At 40.5% G+C, this 23,785-nt stretch overlaps 1 protein-coding gene across 3 annotated transcripts; it reads right to left on the reverse strand.

The window, feature by feature from the left end:
- Nucleotides 1–3,645: 3,645 nt before the first annotated feature.
- Nucleotides 3,646–21,821, reverse strand: MBIP (MAP3K12 binding inhibitory protein 1). Of its 3 annotated transcripts, XM_005304389.4 has the most exons (9): nucleotides 21,618–21,821; nucleotides 16,829–16,948; nucleotides 14,843–15,064; nucleotides 14,648–14,744; nucleotides 13,044–13,109; nucleotides 10,534–10,686; nucleotides 8,035–8,132; nucleotides 4,730–4,768; nucleotides 3,646–4,180 (listed from the first exon to the last, which is right to left on the reverse strand). In XM_005304389.4, exons 1-9 carry the CDS (start codon nucleotides 21,741–21,743, stop codon nucleotides 4,076–4,078), a joined length of 1,026 nt encoding a protein of 341 aa, XP_005304446.1. In that variant the 5' UTR covers nucleotides 21,744–21,821; the 3' UTR covers nucleotides 3,646–4,075. The 3 variants fall into 3 exon arrangements, with proteins under 3 accessions (XP_005304446.1, XP_023961411.1, XP_042698837.1); XM_024105643.3 differs by lacking the exon at nucleotides 16,829–16,948; XM_042842903.2 differs by lacking the exon at nucleotides 8,035–8,132 and having other exon boundaries at nucleotides 21,618–21,820.
- Between the last annotated feature and the right edge of the window lie 1,964 nt (nucleotides 21,822–23,785).

Here is a 23,785-nt window from a genome sequence, read left to right on the forward strand (position 1 = left end):
TAGTAATGTAGCAAGTAATTACATGTAATAGTTTATTGTAACTGGTAACTAATTCAATGACTAAATAAAACCTGTTACCTAGTATAATTAGAATTTACTATGGATTATTAAATATAAAAATTGTAATAGGAAGAAATAGGATTGATTCTCCTTTATCAAGTTTTTATGGCTCATTCTGAACCAAATCTTTTTTTTTTTTTAAAGTTGTGGTCAACTCTTGATGCTGAGAATCTTCTGCTTCTGTAAGAATAAAATGTTTGTTCTGCAGTGATACTAGGTTAATGTTGATGTTAAGTGGTTGAAACACAAATGGGAATAGGAAAAAACACTTTTTTTTTCTTTTTCTTTTCTGGATTCACAATTTCTTTGTCTGCGCTCTAAAGCACAGACAATCAGTTTGGTTTTCTGAAGGAAATGTTTTTATTTTACAGCAATATTTTTCATGCTTTAATTGGTGCTATTGTTTTTGAGGGTTCCAGGGCTGAATCATGTAAGAACGCTAAATTCATAGGCCTGTGTGCTCCCTTCCATTAACATTAGCTGAAGGGTGCCAAACCCATCATAGTCCATGAGTGTGTATGAAGCAGGTGTATTTGGATAGGGGCATGACTGGGTGAGCAGTTCCACACCATATTCCTTTTCTTTCTTGATTTGATGGGGGCTCCTCTCTTAACAGCATAGAAGTTAATGATGCTCCAAGCAACATTAATTCCCACTCCCCAGTTGCACTCCTTTTGAAGGGGAGAGATTGGCACCAGTAGGAATGTCAACAAAAAGATGATTCTAGAGTGAGACTTGCTGCCGTAAGCTGGAAAGAGGTAGCCTCTTATTGCTTCCTTCACTACCCCTCCCAGATATATATGGGGTTTTGGAGGCTGTGACACCTCCCCTTTCTATGGGGAAATCCTCCGCTGATGACAGTTGGCATAGCTCCATTGACTACAATGAAATGACACTTATTTACATCAGCTGAGGAACTGGTCCTATGACAGAAGATCCTTCAGTGGGATTCACAAGGCAGACTTAGGCACTTACCTGCCACTTTAAGCACTTAAATCCAAAATTTAGACCTCCAACACTCCTGCTCAGCTACTGCTTAACCTTCCTCAGTAAAAGTCCCCGAGGATCCTAAACTTCTGTAGGAGGGCATGCACACAGCAGTCTCATTCCTGACACTACCAAGCACCTCAGTGCCTAATTCATGCCTGTGCCCCAGTGGGATTCACAGACTAGGTATTCCCTGCTGGGCCTGATCCAGCAGATGTATTCAGAGGCCACCTAAGCGCACACCTACTGGCTGGAGCCCCATGGAAAACAGCTGCTGGAGCCTCTTTTATGCTCAGTAGCCTAGTGATTAGAACACTCAGGATGTGGGAAACCTAGGTTCAAATCCCCACTCTGGCTACTGCAGAGTAGGGATTTTGGGTCTCTCACCTCCCAGGTGCATGCCCTAATTGCTGGGCTAGAGGGTATTCTTGTGGTGTTCTCTCTCCTGTTAAAATACTTAATCATTGGAGCAGGGACTTGAACTTACCTCTCCTACATTCTAGGGAAAGGCCCTAACTACCTGGCAATAGACTCATTCATTGTGCCAGAGAGAGACTATTTAAATATTTTTTTAAACTACTGTCAAGCAGCATGGAGAAAACAGCCCTGAGCACTGTGATCCTGATGGTCATCAATATGAATAGGTTGCTCCACTTGTATTAGCAGTAACATGGTCTTTGGATGGGTTGGGAGACAGCCACAGCAATCTGGATGGAGAAAGAAGAAATTGCAGTTACTTCAGCAGGACACTTTCCTGGAGTGCCATTTCTGGGCTCAGCCAATGAGTGCTGACGGGGGAGAAAAGATAGCAATACAGAACTAGGGTAACCAGGGAGGAAGCTCAACCTTAATGAAATGTCTGTCAAGTTTTTCCACAATAAAACGTTCACTGATCTTGTCCATGCATATTTTCCATGTCTTCTTTTGCTTGAGTTGGAGATATTTCAGATAAGCACCTGATAAGGCCCCTGTCTATCAGGGTCATAGCATTAGAGATTGGGGGGGGGGGGGGGGAGGGGGAAGAAAGAAATACAGCACCATTATGGGGACAATAATTATAAAAAGTTGCTTCACCTCCACCCCCTCAGTTTTGGGATGCCATTGCCCTCTGCTCTTCCCAGGCTGGGGTGTGCTTAGAGAGCCCTTTCTGTAGGGCCCCTGTACTCGTGCTAAGTCAGGGGTTGGTAGTGTGCAGCTTAGTAACTGCATGTGCACCCTGTCTTTATGTTGGAGGATATTACCCTGCAATGTGTCCCCAAGAAGCAAAGGAAGGTCTTGTTCAAAAAGAATGGGCAAACCAGGAAGATATGCAGCACTATTATTTACCAAGAGTGAAAGGGAAAACCACCTATCCTGGCAGCCCTGAGAAATCTGCATTGCCTTGCAATGTGTTTGCCAAAATAGAGCACTATCTTTCCCTTTTGAGCTGAGTGTGATCAAAATGGCATCTGCACCAGAGACTAAGGGACAAGAAGGTGGGAGCTGAGCGGCTTTGCCCCTATGGAACAAAGTTGTTCAAGTCCCACTATTGTAATACAGCACATAATACTTAGTGGTGGTCCCCTCCAAAGCAGTTTCAGGCTGACTTAGCCCCAACAAACCCAAATGCAATCTACAGCACCGGGGTCTTTGGCTTGGGATCTGACATTCTAAAGAGATCTTTCCTACCAGAAGAAGATTCTCCTGGGAAGACCTCTGTAACCACTCAAGACCCCACCCACCCCAGGTGTCATGACTCCCACCCCTCCGCTCTAACCACTAGACTTGCTGTTCTGCAAGTCCAGGCTTGGTTACTCTGAGTATGTGGCTCTGCCTGTGTGAACGTGCCATGAGTTAGAAGCACAAAGGGTGTACCCAGCTGTGTAACAGTATTTAAGAGGGGAAGTGACATTGAGTCTAGAGTACCTCAAAACAGTAGAGGGCACATAATTAAGTCTTGTGCAGCAATGCCATGTGGGATACCAATGGCAGAGCTTCCAGAAGCAAAATATTGTTACAGCCACACAAACCTCATGTGGGGGGAGGGAGGGAAACCCTCATTCGGGAATAGTTAGTTATTTCACTTCCAAAGCAGCTTTAATTGATGTGGTATAAGACACCAGATAACTTAGAAAAATAAAACACTTATGTGGATGCAAAGCAGTTTATTTAAAAAACAAAACAAAAAACTGTTGAATGTAGGGCCTTGCCTACACAGATCTCCTCTCACTGACTTCATACATTTAATCAGCTTATTAAATGAGTGGCCTGGTCTAGATTAAGGAATGTTTAAAAATACATTAAGTAGCATTTAAATAAAGATTAGCTCATGGGTTAATACCTACTGTAGAAACTTTTTTTAAGTGTTTAAATCCTAGTTAGCTAATTGTGGTCAGTCTTTACAGGGCTATTGAAAAGTGGGTGCAGTCTGCCTCTATACACCTGTGTATCATTTATCTGTAATCACATCTTTGTCTAGTGATGTATTATGGGTGTATGTATTTCTGAAGCCTGGGAGAAAATGACAAACATTTACCAAAACAATTTGCTCTTCCTGTGCATACTCTTGATTTTGTGTTACCATATTTCTTTTTCAAAGATGACAAATTCACTCACACATTAAGTATTTTGTTTTATTTCACAAAATTACTTGTTACTTACATGAACACTAACATTTTAGTTAAGGTAGCCCTTTTGAATATTATTATTCAAAAGATTTTTCCCTCTGATCAAGAAAAGCACAGATGAAATACAGATTTTGCACAGTTAAATTAAAGCAGTTTTTCACAGCTGAATAATAAGGTAGATCCTCCTTTACAACAGAAGGGAATAGATTTTTAGAATGCTACTTGCAATGCATTCATCATTTTAAAGACAACCTAAGGAACTTGATATACATTTTTTGGGCAATACTATTGCAAGTTTCCAAAAACATCCAAATGAGAGTGTTAATATGTAAGCTTTATTTTCATTACTAAAGTCATCCTGGGTGAAGAGTACTCGTATAAGTCTATAAGAGTTAAAACGAGATGAGATTTAGGAAATTTCATCAAAGAAGATCATCAACCTCCTTGGACTTTGCTTCATTCGTTTTTCTCAGTAATGCTTGTTTAAGTGCATTGATCTTCTCATCAAGTTCAGCCAGTGAATATTTCTGTTTTGAAAAAAAACCCAATAATTTACACATTGGAACTGCTACACAAATGTTCAAGCACAACTTCACATTTTACTACAGGAGTTGTCATTCCATACTGAAACTCTTGATGTTTCAGTGCTAAGATGAAAATACTGTACATTCAGAAATTTATTTGAAAACTGAAGTTACCTACAGAGATCTTGTAACTACCTCAAATTAGCAGGAACAAAAAAGGCTGAATATTTGACTCTTCAGCAACAGAACAAACAATGGTTAACTATTTTAACAATTGATGAAAAGTATATGACTTCTCAAATAGCTACACACTACTGCTCGACAGATTTTCTACTAAAATATTTTTAAAATTTGTGCACTGAAACATATGTACAACCACACAGCTGAAAAACTGGTATTTGAAGGGAACTCAGCAACCCAACATATAGCTAACTACACATAGAAAGCAATTACGCTGGCTGTGCACTTTGACAATACTGTAGTAAAATGTGGAACTACTCTGTAGTTGAAGCATTTCATAAATTAAGGTAAGTAAAAGTTAATGGCACTTACATGGGGTAGTTGGACTTTCCTCCTTTTGCCAGAAAAATTCTAGAGGGAATAAAGATTAACCACAGACTTAATACATAGAGGCAGATCATGGTGTTGTGGAGTCCTGGGCCAGAGCAAGTGGGGGCCCTTCCCTACCCCTTCCACCCACTTTCCCCCTACACCGGGGTCTTGCCCTGCCTGCCTGGCACTCCAGCTGACGAGTGGGATCGTAGTGCGGGGATGCCCATTTTTCCAGGGCCCTGGGCCACAAGCCCTATTGGCCCAGTAGCTAATCCACCACTATATAGCATCCTCAGAGGATTCCTTAGTCTAGAAGATCTCTTATCACTGATACAGGAGTAAGTCTTCAGAGCACTGAAGGGAACACTGACCATCATTCCATAGATACCAAGAAATCCTCTTCAATTAAGTGAATTTTAGGGGTGGGAGAAATCCCAAGCAAAAATCAACCAACCTACTGCTTTTCCAGAGAACAGCCAGAAGCTGCTCAAACTTCTTTACGCTGCACAGCCTGTATAACCCAATTATATCCTAAACGAAAGCCACCTTTAGAGGTAAAGGGTAGTTTGATATTTAGTGGATGCCTTGTCCATGCCAGTGTTTCTCACCACTGCTAGTGTCAATGGTGCAAACATTCATGCAGACAGTACCAATATACTGCTGGAAGTTTAGGCACTGACCTATGCTAGCTGTACCACTGCTAGCGTAAATTCCATCCAAACACCTATTGGTACCCAGAGAAGATCCCAAAGCACTTTGTGGGGGGAAACTCAACATAAGCAGAAAGCTCCCTCCTGCACTACCTTTAATTTCCAAATAGTCTCAAGGTGTAGCTCCATGTACAGCACAGAGAAATCCAAGTAAAATCTTAGGGCTGCATTTAAAATTTAAAGTATTGCTGTTTTACTCTTTCTACCAGAAGGCTCCCTCATCTGCTGGTGTAATTAGGAGAGATATTCAGTCAGGAAGTGAAAATCCAGGGGAGAGGGCTAGTCCATTTTAGTGACACGGGAGGGAGAGCAGGAGAACTGAAGAACAAACATTTTCCCAGGTAATTAACATGTAGTAAGAGCCGAGGCAGGGTTCCCTCCTTTGCCCACTCGGTATACCCTCACTATCAACCCCATCAGCTGCTCCCTCAGTGCTCCAGGGTAACAGCTGAATCCCAGGGCTCTTCTCTCTCTGACAGACAACCTGTGGATCTCCTTTCCAGAGGATGTTGAAGGCCAAGACTATAACAAGGTTCAAAAAAAGAACTAGATTAAGTTCATAGAGGATAGGTCCATCAATGGCTATTAGTCAGGATGGGCAGTGATGGTGTCCCTAACCTCTGTTTGCCAAAAGCTGGGAATGGGCAAGGGGATGAATCACTTGATGATTATCTGTTGTGTTCATTCCTTCCTAAACACCTGACATTGGCCACTTTTGGAAGACAGGATCTGGATCTGGACGGACCTCTGGTCTGAACCAGTATGGCCATTCTTATGTTCCCCCTTAAACAGGGCAGATGGCCTTGTTGGGCACCTACTTCTCCTCAGTCCCCTACAAATGTCCCTTGCCCCCTTCTGAAATGCAGATTTCTGCCTCTACGAGCCTCCTCAGTGACCTGGATTCCCTTTACTGAAGAAGGGAGCCTTCAGGTGGGGCACTTTTGAGCCACGTGCCTCCATACTCTGTAGCTTCTACCCTAAGCAGATTCCTGTCTCCTACATTTCCAACAGGAAGCTGAAGCCCCCTAGGGGGGGTAAAAAGAAATTAAAAATTGAAAGTTTAACGGGCAGCCCAAATGTGTGTTTTACTGGCTAGGAACTTCAAATATGAGTTAAACTAAAGAATTGGATCCCAGAATCGGACACTTGCTGAAAAGGCCTATATTACATGAAGTTTTGAATCTCTTTCAATAGCAGTTCTATGTATTTATAAAGACAGTCAACCTGAAACTAATCAATTTTAAAACTTTTAGCTACTAATATTCCAAATAATAAGATTTCTGTAACTGGGCATTAGAGAAACATCTTTTCCAGTTTCACTCTGCATGTGCTAGTTTTTTGTGAAGCCAGCTCAACTGTTTCCCACTGTGGTTTAAGCCTTTCATATAGTGCAAAAATATAAGAGTCTTTCATGCACCTATAAACTCTTTTTACTTAACTATGCACTGTTCTGCTGGGGGAAGCATTAAATTTGTTTGCTAATTTTCCATATTTCAGAAAGAGGCAAAAATATACACAACTTTCACCGCTTATGCACAATTACTAACAGAATTTGGTCTGAAGACCAGCTTAAAAAAAGCATTGGACGACATAAAATAATCTCCAAGCAATTTATCTTTCTTCCCATGCCCCATGCTTTTGTCTGTCACCCCTTCCCTATTCCAGTATTGCCAATTTCAAGAGCTCGAAAATCATGATAAAAAAATCATTTTTCAGATAGATTATATTGTTTTTTCAGTTTCTTGATTTTTGAACCTCCCCCTGCCAATCCCCACTGTGAGAGAGACAATTAGTTTTGCCAACGCTCCCAAATTCATTGGGAAAGGTGATTTTGGCCCCTGCTACAGAAGCTTTCACCCCCATCTCCCCATAACCTGCCCAGCAATTAATTCTGTCTCCCACCATCACTTCAGCTCCTGTCAGGCCCCCTACCATTAGTCAGTCCACCTCAGTTCAGTTCCCCACATTAGCCTCACTTCTGCTCCTCCTGGGGTTCTTCACACCCCTCTCCCAGGCTTAGGGAAGCTGCAGCAGGGTCCCCTCTCCCCCTTCACAAGCTGGCAGATTGGGAGGGGGAGGAACAGAGGTATTATCCTGTCCATCTTTCTCACAGGAGGGAGTGGAACCGCCTTGAGCTGCATGGCTCTTTGCTCTCTCTCCTCCTCCTTCCCCTCCTGTGAGAACAGCGATCAGAAGGGACTGGCTCTGCGAGGGCGCTGGAACTTCTCGTGTCATTGAGAAAGGAATTCCAGCATCTCCTGAAACCCTGTCACTTGCAAAAAAACATTGAGTTGGCATTAGCGCTGTTCCTCACACCAGTTCTTGACACTAATTCTCTATGTTCATTAAAATGTAATCATATTGTGTATAAAAGCAAGACATCGTCAACTGAATGAAAGCCATACTTTCGCTCAATTTAAGTTTTTGTAGTTTAGAAATTTCATATTTCTATGGAAAAAAGTGTTTATGCAACTATCAAAATAGTATCTACCAATATAAATAAGATCTATTTCCTATATCTAAGATTTAAGAAAACAAAAAACCCCAAACACATTTAGGTGTGCTGAATAATGGAAGTTAGAGAGAATTACTTACCACAGAGAGAAAATATTCAGGGGACATTCCTTCCAACTCAAGAATTTTATCTTCAAGCTTTTTAATTCTCTGATAAATATCTCTAGGTACTGGACCACCTTGATGGAACAGTCCAAATAGGAAGAGTCAGGAAACCATCTGAATAACTAACATTACTATAAGCTTAAACTTTATAGTAGGGCTTGAAGAATTCACCTACTAGCCAGAAGATGAGATGAAAAAGGTGGGAGGGGGAAGGGTAACCAATATGGTCTGATGAGAAGCCAAGCCCTATTCAGTTGCCAGGAGAGGAAATGTTGCTGGAAGTAAGGTGCTGTTCCTGGACCCTGCATGGAAGCTCATTCATTAGCCTCCAATGTGTGGTGAATTTAAAATTCCATCCTCTCTACCTAGAGGGAGGGATAAGATTTGCCACTTTCCATTCTGCAGCTGCAAAGAAGGAGTCTCAGCTTCTTTACCCTTCTCCTATGTGGGTTTTTTTTTTTTGGAGGGAGGGGCAGGGGGAGGATTGGTGCCTCAGTAACTCTAGTCCCTGGCTCCGTCTCATTGCTTCACAAAAATGCAGGAACATGAAACTGAAGCTAACAGTGTTTTGAAAAGCAGTAGTCATACTGACTAGTGTGCAGAGGTTCTGGAACTGTCTGCAGACTATGAGCAGAGGTACTGGAGCTGTCTGCAGACTCCGGAAAAAAACAACAACACTATCAGATGACACGTGAAAGTTATCTTTCCAATCCCCAGGGCTAGAAATTGTTTTTAGTGAATGTAAGTTCTGTAGAAATTGATGACAAGCACTAGTGGTGATTGGACAAATGGATTTTTTGAGACATACTTTAGTTCTAAAACCCTTATAGCTTAGAACAGCAATGATTTTGAAAAAAAAAATTAAGCCTAAAAGAAACTTAAGTCCATCTTCATGCATGTTGCATCTAGGATTTAAAACAAAACAAAACAAAAAAACCCCCATACAGTAGGTTACAGGAGACTTAATACTGGTAAATTTTAAAAGGCAAACCCATTAGTTAGTAGCATGTATTTTACTCTATTCATTAATCTTCTGTTCCTTCTGATAGCTGCCCATGTGCAACTAGACATTAGCAGGCACCTCATGCACCACCATTCTACTGATTATGTGGAAACCTACAATCCCATGTGGTAGTGCACCAAGCATCACCACTTCAAATAGGACGCAGCTAACGGCCATCAGCAGAGAGCAGGTGGTGACAGGTCACCTATGGGTCCAACATAGATATCTAGAACTGCACTGGAGGGAATTCACCATTAGAAATGAAAGAACAGGTGTCCTGACGACAGTTGCCTAATTCACTGTGGGGGAGCAAGGTTGGGGGAGAAGAAGTGTTTGAGAAAGACAGCCTGCTGTTTCCTGGGATTTTACCACAACATCTTGGCCTATGACTCAGCTGTCTCGTCCATGTACTAAACAGAACTGACCATACAAAAACATGCAACGTGATGAGGCAGATTTTATAGTACTCCAATTTATAGATTGCTATGTAAGTATTTAGCCCAGTAGCAGCTTTCAGGATGAAAGGTAAACATATGTGTGGTACCCTGGAGACACATTTAACCTGTTTTTTTTTTTTCCAAAGTAGTAACTAATGTGGCCCCACCATGCTTTTATTCCCTCTATTGGCTGCCCATCCACATCTTTACCTTAAATCAGTTCCAGCTCTGATCTGATTCCATTAAAGAATCTAGCCCAACCCTTGCCAAGGCAGCATTGAAATAAGTATTAAAGCTGTCGTTGAGCTTTAACTTTCTTCTCTACTTCTCCACACTTCTCTACTTTTGGAGCACACCCAGACCGTATTTGGGAAGCCAGTCACAAAATGTCATAGCAAGTCCTGGTCAGGGTTTCAAATAGTTTTTCCTCCCTGTTTCCCCTTATGGCTGGGAAAGCTTTGGCAGGGAATAAAGCTTTCTTCCTTCAAGGCTGCTCTCTGCTTAGCAGCTGTTATTTAAAACTGCTCCCCTTTCACTCCTCCTAGCGCTGCTGTCTTTTACTGTAGTGGTAGTAGGAGGACAGCAGTGCTAGGAGAGAGCTACTCTGACTGCTGGTGAGCAGAGAACAACCCTGCAAAAATCCCCCCCACCCCTTTTCTCCTCTGAAACAAGAAGCCGGGAGTGGGTGTCTAAAGCAGGTCACATTGTGACACCTGGAGATTTCCTGTGCAGTTGCTAAGAGAGGAGAAAGATGAACTTGAGGCTTTTCCCAGGGCTGTTGACTTGGCCAGGAGTTGAGCGGAGATGGATAGGAACTGAGTTGAGACTGAGATAGCTTACCTTACCTTGCAGTGTTTCAGCTGGCCTGACCCTTATAGAGAAAATTCTGCCACCTACTACTACAGAGATGTGCTGAAAAGCATGCAATCCACAGTCACAGACTGAACTTGAAACCTTGCCTAACTGTACGATATTAGTGATAATTACAGTACAATCGAATATATTAATCACACAATTAAAGCATATGGTACAAACCTGTTTGTAACCGTAAATGAGCTTCAATGTTTTGCAGTCTTTCCTCTACTGCTTGGTTTCCACAGTCACGAAGCAGGATACTTGCTTTATGATTGGACCTGTGTGTTCCTTCAGATCTAGTCTGGGGACCATAGGTATTTACAACTCTAGAAACTAGGTTAAAAGAGGTTTCACGATTACCACATATGCACACGTAGTCAGTTCTTCTCATATCAAGAACTTTTTCATTTAAGTAATAATGTAATAAAAATGTTTTTAGATCAATAATTTTTTTTAGTACAGTAGTTTTACTAACTTCACTGTGATAACCAAGCTAACTTTACTACAACTTTTAATGTGATGAAAGTCCCAAAGACATTGAAGACTAGAGGTTCAAAGTATACTGCCTAACTAAAAATTAGGTATGGATAAAAATAACTCAAAGCTTTAATTTCTCTTTATCTGAGGCAAATGGCAATTTCTCTTCACACTTTCCTGTGGCAAACATTCAAGAATGTTTTGAGTCAAGTTGTATTTGTCTTTTAGCTGCTAATCTCAATAACAGCAATGGTTAGATTAGTAGCTGAAAAACAAATAACATCCAATCTAAATTAATGATTGGCTAGAGCTAGTGTGAGTGGGAAGAAAAGTCGAGAAAAAGCCATGACCTAACATTATGGGCTGCATTACAACTACCACTATGTTAACAAGTAGAATATAGAAGGAAAAACAATTACAAGAATTAGCAGAAATATTAGCAAAGGAGTTCTCAATGTTTTGTTATTTGGGTTTGCAACCTGAAAGTCTCGTTGGATCCTTCGCTGATTCTGGATGCTCAGATAGCTGTGGCCAAACATGCTTTTTTCCAACCAAGTCAAAATCTCTTGAGCAATCTGTGTGGACTTTGACAAACAACATTATCCATTCTTCCGGGTGGTCTTACTGCACTGTGCTGTACCTGAACACCATTCAGGAAACTTCAGATGGTGCAGCATGCTACTGTGGGCTTACTGAGCATTTCAAGCAGAGAGCAAGTTACACTTGTGCTCCAGAGTCTGCATTGTCTTTGTTTCCAATTCTTTTCCAGGTGCAAATAAATGTACTGGTTTTCACCTATCAAAAGGTCTGAACAGTATGGGTCTGGGCAACCTTTTCTATAATACTGTGCTGAAGTCAAGACACTTCAACTAACAGCCTCAGGTTTAAAAAGGAAGGGACCTTAACGCTGGGCCTCACTTCTCCAATCTTCCTCCTGGCACAACAGAAAATGATTAAGCTTTGCAACATGCTATGACGCTAATCTACTGTATTATCCTAGATTTTTTCTAAAAGGGTGATTGAGTGGGTAGCACAAGTAGACTTTCAATTTTCAGGAGGCGGGGTACTCTTATTGTTGTATTTCAAATAAGTTGTACATGTGCCTAGACAGCAATGAACAGGCACATTTTTGCACACTTAAGTTCAGCACTTGGGAGATCTTGGGTCAATTCCCTGCTCTTCCAGAGTTCCCGTGTAACTTTTGGCAAAGCACTTAGCTTCTTTGTGCCTGGACAGCAGTACTTCTCTACCTCCTATGGTGTTGTGAGAATAAATATATTAAAGACTCTGAGGTGTTCAGATACTACAGTGATGGGGACCATATAATTCCCTAAATAGACAGAGTATAAGGATTATTTTATACACCTTTTTTTCCCTGTTTTTTCCAGTTTTCCCCCCTTTTGAGATTTTTTTGGGGGGAGAATCTTGCTCGCTGGGTTGTCCCCTCCCATGCAGTGCTGCTGTACCCTCTCCATTAGCAGAACAGTACTGGGAGGAGATGGCAAGGGTTTAAGACCTCCCACAACACTGGCCAAGGATCTGAGTGGGGATGGAGAAGAGATCAAAACCTTCCATTCAGGATGGTTGGAGCAGTCTTTTCTTCCGCATCTGGCAGTGCCCACTCAGCAGCAAGTGAAGGAGCATTTAATAGCTGAGCAATCCCTGTGATAATGAAGAAAATGTAAAGCCTTGCAGTACAATAATTCTGTAATTATAACTTAAGCTGGGCTTGCCTCCCATTTCAATACAACTATTTTGGTTAGAGGGACATTCATAATTTTTTTAAAAAAAATCAAATCCTTAGCTATATTGCTAAAACCAATTTAGAATATTAAATGCAAATAATTCTTAAATTTTTCACCTACAAACTGGGATTTTTGGTTTCTTTCTTTTTTTTAAATCTCATCTCAGACAATGAAGACAGACTAGTTTATTTTTGCTTGTAGTAAAACACACCTTTAGGTTCTCATGCACTAGCACCATGCTGCTGGCTTTTGGGTGGAAACTGTGCAGGGGGAATGATTCAAAACTGCTTTTATTAGACTGAAAGTCAATACAAACGTTTCATTGATATTTTTAATGTTCTATACAAAAATGTACACATTTCAGTTGAGCCACATTTGATGAACATTGTCCAGGTGGGGACAATGCCAGATTGTGGCAAATATATTTTGAGGACAAAAGTACATAGATATTAGCTAATTACTGCTTACCCTTTACGTGACTCTTAAATCCAGGATAAGGTGTGAAAACTGCATCTGTTCTGGCACAGCTGTTCTCTAACGAAATTTTTTTAAAAAAAGAGAGAGACCTTAAGTGCATATTTGTAAATTAAAATGCTCTGACCACTGGCTTTTTGGCTTTTGGCACATCAAATTTAAATTCCTCTTCCTCCAAGGTATGAAAGGCCTAGGCCCCAGTCCTGTGAACACTTATACACAAGTGGACCAATTGAGTTCAATGGGACTACTCACCTATATAAAATTATTCATATGTGTAAACGTTTGCAGGATTAGAACCATAATCAGTTCCAATCTACTTGTGTTCTAATTGTCCTCATCTCCTTGGTCCATTTGTTTCTCCATATCTTCTACTTATTGCTGCCTTTTCTTTCAATCCCTACTTTAGGTTTGGTTTTCTATCTTTCTGTCCATAAACTCTTCTCCCTCTTCTTCAAGTCCCTCCTTAAAGCTAGTTTCTTCCAAGAATCCTTCTTAGTGTAGCATCTTGTTCCGCTTTCCCTTATCTATATTGATGTCTTGTGGCTTGTCATTATTATTAATAGTAGTAGTTTTGTAGCTTGTAAAATTTTAGCACCTGCCCCCCGCCAAGAACAGAGCCCATCTCTCATTTCCTTTCATATTCTAGCATTTGTATTTTATTCTTGTCCATGTACTTAGAGCTATATTAATGTTTTATAATAAAATGAGCATAGAGAAGTTCTAGAATCAGCTCTTCTGCATGCAAGCTTACTTAATATAACTTTAAAAAGTGACATTTTATTATCTAGCACCTCTTAAACAATCTATTAACCTTTAATGTTTGTCTAACTTTTTAGAATGTTCTTTTCATTCCAACACTTATGAAATTATAAAACAGTGATCTTTGAGATCAAAAACATAGCATGCCCAACAATTACTTGTGATATTTGGGTAAACAGATACTGGGAAGATACTAGAAGACATAGGAAAACTGCAGTATTTTACTCCTTATTTATAAATAAGTCTCTTCAAAACACTTCTATAATTGTTTTGCTCTGGATATTATCACTGAGTGTTTAAGTAGGACACATTTAAAAAACAAACAATTTGACTTAAGACCCTTCACATTTTTTCTTTTAATTCAACCCTCTAGTAATTTAAATAAGTTACAATGAAATATATTCTCTTTTAATCAAACTAACATTATACTTCTCTGAGTTTGGACTTTCAATATACAATTGGTAAGACATTATTTGCACTGCAATTCTCCTGCATTAACTTAATTTAGTGTTCCTTTTTAAAGTCAACAATTACAATAACTTCATAAAGTAAGTATCTTCACATTAATGAGAGCATCTGATTATAGACTCTGCAGTTTTTAAAATATAGTAACAGCTCCTCTTCCTCAGTATGGACTCCATGAAACTTAGAAAGATCAGACTAGTTCTGGGAGAGTAATCTCTGCATTTTGTCTATCCAATAATTTCCACATCGCACGTACGAATGGTCTTTAATTTAAAAATGAAGTTAAGTTTGTTTTTTAAATATAAGTGACATTTTAAAACAAAAATAATATTTAAATTTCTAGGAAGATTAAACTCTGGTTGGATAATTACCTTGATTACAATCAATAACATTGCAAAATTCCCTGACATTATTTTCATTGATCTCAGCTTGTTTCCTCTCAATGAAGGCTGATATCCTCCTGTCAATCTGCAGGTAATAAACATGGTGACATGTATCTATTTCATTGTTGTAATTCAAAATGAAAGAAAAGGCATTTCTCAAATCTAGGCAAGATGGTCACTTACTTCTGCTTTTCCAGCTTTTATCTGGACCACCTCTGAGTCAAAATTAATATGAGCCTCTTTCAGATCTCCTGAATCATAACTTGTATATTTTTCTTCTATCTGTGACGTACTATCAGATAACTGTGAATTTGTATCCAACTTCTTGCCTTCAGTTTTATCTGCATCTTCAACAGGGACTATATTTTCCTCTTTAATCATTGCCTGGAGTTTTTCTAAAAGAGGCTGAAACAAAAAAGGATATATGATAGGGTTCAAAATGGCAACACGCTTCTCATTACAATTTCTAAAATAGACTAGTTAAAATAATTTGAGACACCATATAATATCAACCTAATATACAATCCAATAAAAAACTAAAAATATAGTACTTCCAAATTTTATGTCTTTATGACCACAGCCTGTTACATGTTTGTATATGAGAAATTGAAAACAAATCCAAAATGTCTAAGCAAATCTGTCTGCTGCTCATCTGTTATAAACCAAATCAAAGCTTCAGCCTTCGCCACCAATGACACTTAATTAACATGTCATTCAGATGCCTACTCAGAACACTAGGCTTAGTATTTTTCCTCCTTAACATGAGAGCCAATGCTCTCACTCTGTAAAGCCCTTACTTTATCACTACATCACTAGAGATTCTCCACTTGAAACTGCAGTTGCCCAAAGTGTATGAGACAACACAGACACGAAATATATATAGGTGTTATGCTGAACAATCATGCTTTTCTTGATATGGCTGATTATCTACTTATATTACGAAATTAAATGAGAGAAAGCACTGGTAGCCGTAGCAGCAAAATAAATGCTTATCATTCCACTGGATGTTCCTGCACAAGATGTAAAAACAAAAGCCTATCAAAAAAACAAGTTGTACTACATGTCTTTCCTCCTGCACACACACTCTTAAGTCTTCCCTGAATTTTATAGCTTCTTTCTCCCCTACAAATCTAGGATTAACTATTACTTATAACAGGACAATTTCTACCAGTCTAGTTTCCTGAAAAGGAATGAAATTAGTATGTCTAAATTTAAGGAGACAGCAAGTAATTTTTACTTGCTTTTAATCTTGCATTTTGTCTTTTTTTGTTTGTCATATTAAAGACTCTTGATGTGTAAAACAAAGGCCCTTTTTTATCCTGTAGACTAGCAAGTTAACAAGTTCCTCTAATTTTACCCCATCCCCCAAATACAATACACTTGGAATCGTTTACTGAACAGATAATATGAAAAATTGAAATGTATTCAAATCACCACCTTCTTCAGATGTCAGACCACGAAGCAGCAAGAGCTCAATTCTGTTCAGCTATTGACTGTCCAAAAAACCCAAAACCAACCCCTCCCTCCCCCCCCCCCCCCAAAAAATCACAATTAAATTACAGTGTAGTTGCTACTTCTGATAGGGCCAAAAAGTTTCAAATAGTTAAGAAAAATGCAGTGACTGGCTACTTGGCAAAATGAGACATTAATGTCAAAGAAATTACTTTCTTGTTAAACATATTTTCAGCATAGGTTTTAATTGCAGTAAGACACTCCAGGATGTGTCATGCTGGGATAATGCCACTTCTTGAACCACTGAAAGCACTCCATGAGCCTCAAAACTCACCCAAGGCATGGAATCATTATCATAGCATGAGACACACCTGCCGTGTCTTATTGCTTAATTATAACCCACCATAGATGGAAATGTATTGAATTTACAATGCAAGTCTAGAAATCAATGGGGCTGCATTTGTTCAATATGCTTATCCATAGTGGCCCGGTAGGCTATTCCCACAACTGTTCTGACAACTCTGTAAGATAACAGGTTTGAGAACCTATGAAGTGTAGAGGAATCCCAAATGTATAATATATTTGCATGCTTCTCAAGTTAAATACCACTACTTCAATACTAAATCAAACAATTGAAATTATGCAGTGTATATAATCTAGTTACATTAAACGTGACCAAAGAGATCAGCATTTAAAAGTGTCCAATAAAATATTTACCTGCAAATATAAAATATGTTGCTGAAGTGCACTAAAGAGCAATGTAGGCTGGAGTGCCGAAGTACTTTGAAGCTTGCTCCAATCGATTACAATTTTCACCACATCATCTCCAAGGTTAAGCTTCAAAAGGGCAAACAAGCATCATCACAAAAATTACATCATTATGCTGTATTACAGAATGTCAGAAGTATATGGGACTTCTACAGGGTAACAAAAATTCTCAGCCTGTTGACTGCATTTTTATGTGGGCGAAGAAGAATGGTTTAAAAGTGTTAGTCTTGCATTGAAACTTCAATTGTAACTGACACTCCTCAAATAAATCACTGTGTATGTTTGCATGAAGTCTGATTTAAAAAAAAAAATAGTTTAGTTAATCAATGCCATTTTTATTGCATTAACTTAGCCTTTTAATCTCTGTCAAGAGTTAAGTCAGTCTATCAAATCAGCTTCTATCAACTGTTACAATAAAATATTTTGTTTGTTTCTTATTACTGTAGTTTGCTTTTATTTTAGCTGGTTTAACAGCATAGCTAGTGACAAGACCAAGCCGCCAATATGCTTGTTTCATAGAGATTATTGCTTTGCAAACAGTGGGAAAAAAATAGGTAAAATGTGTGTTTAATTACCAGTATGTTAAAATAAACTATGGCCTTGATTCTGAGGTGTGCTGAGAAGTGTGGGCACTAAGCACTCTTCCAGATCAGGTTTTAGTCTAAAAAGAATTTAAATTACATTTTCTTTTGCAAGAAGCCTACATGAATAAATAATCTTTACCAAACCCTAGGTTACGCAAAATACAGACTGTGCAGCAGGACCTTCTCCACCCCATGAAACCTACTTCAAAATCAAAGTTTAACTTTCTATGCAACTGAACCATTGCAAACTCAGACTACATAAACAAATTCCATGAGATTATACTCCTTAGTGAAAACAATGATGTAGAATTGACAGATTATGCACATATTGAAGTTAGCTTTTAGAAACTGCATCTATTAAATCTCTAATCAATGTGCATGTTTATAAAAATAATTTCATTTTACACTACTAAACTTTTTGTTAATAATCACTAATGAAATACATGCATGCTCTTCATTTCCACCTCTATTTTTGTTTCAATAAAACTTGTTATTCTCACAGGGCCTAATCCTGAGAAATAGCAAGCACTTGGCAACTCCCACCAAAGCCAAAGAGGTTGTTTTCCAACCAAATAAGGCATTAAAGACTCCCCAAAAGTGAATGAAGAACTCTATGCTTAACCATAATTCCTATTGAAATCTACAGGGGTTACAGGACTCAGTGACACTCAGAATCAGGTCCAGAATTCCTAATTCATTCACATACTTGGGCTGCTTGATCAATATGATGCTCACAAATAATGCAAGCTCCCAGTTTTTAAAAAGAAAATTAGACTATAGCTAGACAGATGATTATGAGTTTGCATGCCTGAAGCACAATACCTTTAACATATCTCCCCTCCCCCGCTAAAGTAGGGGCCAGCTAATGGCATCAAATGTGGGTAAGAAAACAGAACACACATTTAGTTCTTGAGGATTTCAAGATAAATTTTTTAAAGGGCTGACAATTGAAGATTCAAATGATGAGCAAAAATTCATCTAAAGCACAACATACATAGGGAGAATCAAATGTGAATAAAGTAAACAGAATGCTAGCAATACATTGGGAGGCAAAGCAGTCAAATATTAAACTACTTTACATATTAGCAGTGAAAACAAGAATCACAATAACAGTGTTGTTATATCTAAACAAAATATGAACCTGATCCTGCATCATTAAGCAGGCAGAATTCCCATTCCTGTTCTGCTTGAGTAAATGTGCAAGATCAGAGCACAAGCCAATACATGGGAAAGGAGATGGGGGACTCACCAATTCTTATAGTGGCAGAAAAACTAGTGAAATAATGAGTCTATTTTTCTTCTTACTCCGCCTCAAAATTCTAAAAACTAACAACAAAGTCACAATAGGTTCAAGCTTTCCATCTTTTGGTTCAGCTAGACATAATATCAAGATTTTATTCTTTTTGGTATTTAACCTGCACATACCGTATCAGGAAAATTCATGTTTTGGTAAGCATGCTCATTTTGAACATTTTATTTACCTAAGAAAGTGAAACTTAATGTACATTTTATTTAGCTCATGAGATTATTTATCTACATCTATGGTGCCAATCAGGCATACATGCATACACACAGTTTGTGCTAAATGTTTCCATAAAAAAAAGTATACAGTACACATTATTTTGAATATTGTTACTTATAGTGTCTGCTAACAGTCAGTGGGAGTACATATACCAGATATTATAGATTAAAAAGAGTACTCCTCAACGTTCCCTCAACAATCCCTCTTTTCAAATAGTCACAGCAACAGTTGTATGCTTCACTTGATATTTTGTAGCTCCTATTTAGGCAGTTCAAAGTGCAGAAACTTAGCAAGATTTCTGAATGGGAATAATTTAGGGATAAACAGTTAAAGATGGTAAGTGAAAAGGTTGGGTTCTTTTATTCATAGTCATGCTTTAGTCACGAGTAAAGACTAACCCCTATCTTCACTTAATTTACACTTTTTTGTATGTATATAATGTTTTCACCCCTCAGCTCACAGAGAGCTGACACTAACAAATACTGAATAAGCAAATTAATCTGTCATAGTAATGTTTCCTCTTGCCTTAACAGTACTTGTAAGGACAGCGATAGACTGAAATGCTGCAACTACTATTCTAGCCTTGGCTGACATCTATTTTGTTGCAGTTGATGGTGACTTTAAGTCACTCCATCACAATGGATATCCCTATGGCTCGAAACAACATCAACAGACTAGTAATTTTTAGACAAGCTACCCCTGTGGTGGAAGCAAACCACTGTCATTAAATTCTATGAAATCAGCATGTGGTCCCTACTACACATGTACTACTAGGCCCAGAATCTAAAATGCAGCCCTATAAGTAGCCAAGCTTCGGGTAACCAGTGAAGTACTGAATAAGGGACGGAGATTAACCATTTTTAAAAGAACATTAAGTTCAAGGATTTAAGCTGTTACATAGGGTGTGTCATCTTTAGCATCAGGTACCTAGCTTACATTATGTATATGTGCCAGCTCCTGTTTTTTATATATGAGGTCGACATTTCTGCAGTGTTGAGAAGCACAAAAGGAACAGTGCTCTTTATGTTCTATGACCACTGCTATATGCATATTACCATACTTTTTTTTCTTCACCCCACTCAGTTGTTGTGATTAGTGAAGAATTATGGAAAATGCTGTCCACAATACAAAGGGAGGGTTTTGTGTAATGCTAGCCTGATACATCTAATACTTAGCACTTTACCACCTCTAAACACTGTATAAACATTAACCAATCCACACAGCATTCCTATTAGAGAGATAGGCGAGTGTTGTTACAGATGGGAAAAACTGAGATACATAAAGGTTAAGGCCCAAGTTTTCAGACCCTTTATTTTGGGTGCCCTCAATATTTGAGTGCTTCGATAACTATGGTCTGATTATTAAAGGTGCACAGTAGCTGCAGCACCCACTTGAAATGGTAAGAGAGGAGACTTGGTTTTGCCAATACCAAAAAACGTCAGATAATGTTTAACGGTTAGACTGAGGAACAGTTGGGGAAAGTAGATACCTACTTTACAAAAAGATTAAGAAAATGTTTGAAGTTGTATATATATATTTCTCTCCCTCTCCCTTCAGATGTATCTTCTAATCTTGGGCCCTAAACACTTGTGCATGATTTAACTTCACAAATTTGAGAAGTTACACTGATTTCAGTAGAGGTACTCATGAGCTCACAGGATTGGGGATTTTTTGGGGGATTGTAAACAATTTCAGGCAAGGACTGTGTCTGATCTTGATCACAGCCTCTGAGCACTACTGTAATATCACTACTTAATGACAGTGGGCTCTCCTCACCTCTAAAAACAGGCCCTAGATTTTTAATCTTAAACACCCCAAAACTGAAGCCACTTCTAAAAATATGGCTCAAAGAAACTTGCTCATGCCCCACAGCAGCAAAGTCAAGCCAGAAGTCTAAGCAGTTCTAACGTCAAGTGTCCTGATCATTTTTTTTTCCAAGTTATAATGGACTACTTAATGGTTTGTGGACGACATTCATACTAACCAGTTGTGTGTGATAAAATCTACACACTTTGTCATAGGAAAAAATATTTCCTTCATAAATAAATTCATAAATTTAGGCATATATTTCACAGGCAATAGTCACTTTTTTTAAAGCCACAGTTAACAGCAACACATTTGCTTTGCTGTTAATATGAAATGAAGTAGTGATGAGAGTCTGTACACCATCCATCACTCAAGCAGCAGCAAGATATTTGATCCTTGGTAATAGCAGGTACTAAACGACCATGAAAGCAATCCCAGATGAAAGGATCTCCCCCCAAATAAGGGGAGCCTTTACTGGATTATGAATTGCAAGTCGATTTCTCACCAAATAAACCCAAACTGTCCTATCTCCCACCCCCCAGGCACACCCCCAGCTGCCTCTGGTTACTACTTTCATCCCCCCCTCCCTGGACAGCTGCTGTCCCCTGTCTCTCCCCCCCCCCCTACGCTGAGGGGTCTCCCCCCACCATCATGCCCCCCCTGCCTGTAACTCTGCTGCTCCGCCCCCAAACGGGGCCCACCTCCCATGCCCCTACCAGCAGCGATTCGCACCACCCCCTGCCCTACGGAGCTATTGCTGCTACTACTACTGCCGCCCGCCCCACGGCAGGGTCTCCCCGCCGCCCACCGCTCTGCCCCCACTGACCTGCCCCGTCAGCCTGGGCAGGGAGCGCAGGGCGCCGCTCAGCACCTCCCTGGCGGCCGGGACGGCGAGAGTCTCCGGCTTGTGGGCATCGGGCTGACGCTGGCTAGACTCCCCCACGGCGGCCATGATACCCGGCCAGACTGCTGGCTGCGGGGACCATGCCTCCGCCTCCTGCCGCCGTCGCTCTGAGATGACGAGTCCCGCGGGCGGCCTCAGCGCGGCGGAGAGCCGGGTCTGTCCCCGCCCACAGGCCCGACTGACGGGCGGAGGGGCCAATCCTCGACTCCGCTCTCGGGCCAGGCCTGCGCTGGGCAGCGAGGCCTGCTGAGCCCTGGCTGAGTCGGGGGGGCGGGGAAGGTTCTATCGAAGCAGGGAACGGCCCGCGAGCAGAGCCCAGCACTGGTACGGAGCGCCCACAACCTGGAGCCAGCCAGTGCTTGGCCCCTGTCTCCCGGATGCCCGTGCCTACCCCGGGACTGGGGTTAGGGGGCAGGCTCCTGGTTTGCCACCCAGCGGGTTCAAACCCCCTGAGTCAATCAGGCCCCTGCGGGCACCATGAGACTGGCTTTCAGATCGTGATCCAGTACGTGAGGGGTTCCTGGCTTCGCGTGTTGAAGCGTTGCAGGGTCACCCTTTCAATCTTTTCTCTGCAGCCACACGGATTAGGGACTTATTTTTTTAAAATGAAAGATGAGCTCCGGGGTAATAGCCTGGGTTTTTTAGAATACACCAAAGTATTGTGACTAAATAGACAATGTGGGCAACATTGTTTTTGTGGAGTTGTTGTGCTGGGATGTTTTGGGGTCCAGGTTTGTGGGTTCAGTAGGAATGGCTGGATTGGCTCTGTTTTGACAGTACAATTTGGGGTGGGTAGATCCAGCTTTACCTTTTTGTTTGGAGCAGCTGCCTGATCTAACCTATGCCCGCCACCTTTCTTTACTGTAGAGCAGTGTCACACCCATCCCTGCTTTCTTCACCTGCTTCTTTCAGAGACACAATAGCTTGGACTCAGTAACTTCATTATTTTGGGAGGATGGCTGAGAGCAGTGACTTGCCACAGGCTGGCTGCGGAGGTCAGCTTCATGTGCTACTGAGTTTCAATGTAAATAAACCTGAGCTCCACCATGACTCAGCGTTGCTTCATTTGCATTCCCTCAAAGCTTTGCCCACCTAGTCCTGCTCCACCACAGCCTGGCCCACTTGCACTCACCCTGCTTCGCTCTCGCCCACCCTTTCGCTCTGTAGCATCCTCACCCTTCCTGTGCTGCAGTTTCAGCCACCTATACAACGTATTGCCATAGCTATATCATTGCACATAAGTGCCTTGCAAGCATGCACATACACTTCATCATAGCATAACCTAGCACACCCAGATCTTCTTTTTATTTATTTTATTTTATTTATATTACAGTAATATTGTCTAGAGACCACAGTTAAGAATGAGGATTTGTTTTGCTAAGCACAGTTGAAACACAGGTAAGAGCTGATTAATGTCCCAAAGAGCTGAATAGACAAGCCAGATATAAAGTGAGACAAAGGGATATAACATACAAGCAGATTGAACAAAATGATGCTTTGTAAACAACATGTTAATTACACATTTTTGTAGCTGTTGCTTGGTTGGGTTTTTTGTTATAGTTTTTGGCTGAGGCTTATAGGACAGGAGTAGGTAAGGAGGGAAGTCAGGAAGGAATTAACTGAAAGGAAAACAAAGGAAGAGAGAAGGGACATTGAGAGGTGAGGGGGAGAATGAAAGAAAGATAGGGAGAAGAGAGAAGAAAGGATGGAGGGCGGTATGAGTGAGTCTGAAATTAAGAGAGAGAAGAATGTCTAGAGTAAGAACTGATGGTGTCATGTGTGTCCAGAGTTCTCTACTGAAATTGCTTCTACAGTTGCTCCTGCTGTCTTCCTCTGGGCTGTGTCCACTTGCTCCCCAAACACCTTTGAGAAACAGTGGCCACTGTCTGGGGTTCTCTGTTTGGTGTTCCCTTCTGGCTCCTGGCTTATGTCCCTGTAACCCCTCATTCCTGTCCCTGTTTTCTCATTAGTTGTCCCCCATAATTATTTGAGCCCTGGGTTCAGTAGCTAAGGGAGGGGCGTTCAGCTGTTGGTGGGTTTCTGCTCACCTATCTTCCCAGGACTTCAAGAGGTGCTCCTGCTGGCTTCAG

Source organism: Chrysemys picta, chromosome 4 (genome assembly GCF_011386835.1).
Source record: "Chrysemys picta bellii isolate R12L10 chromosome 4, ASM1138683v2, whole genome shotgun sequence".
Taxonomy (NCBI): domain Eukaryota; kingdom Metazoa; phylum Chordata; order Testudines; family Emydidae; genus Chrysemys; species Chrysemys picta.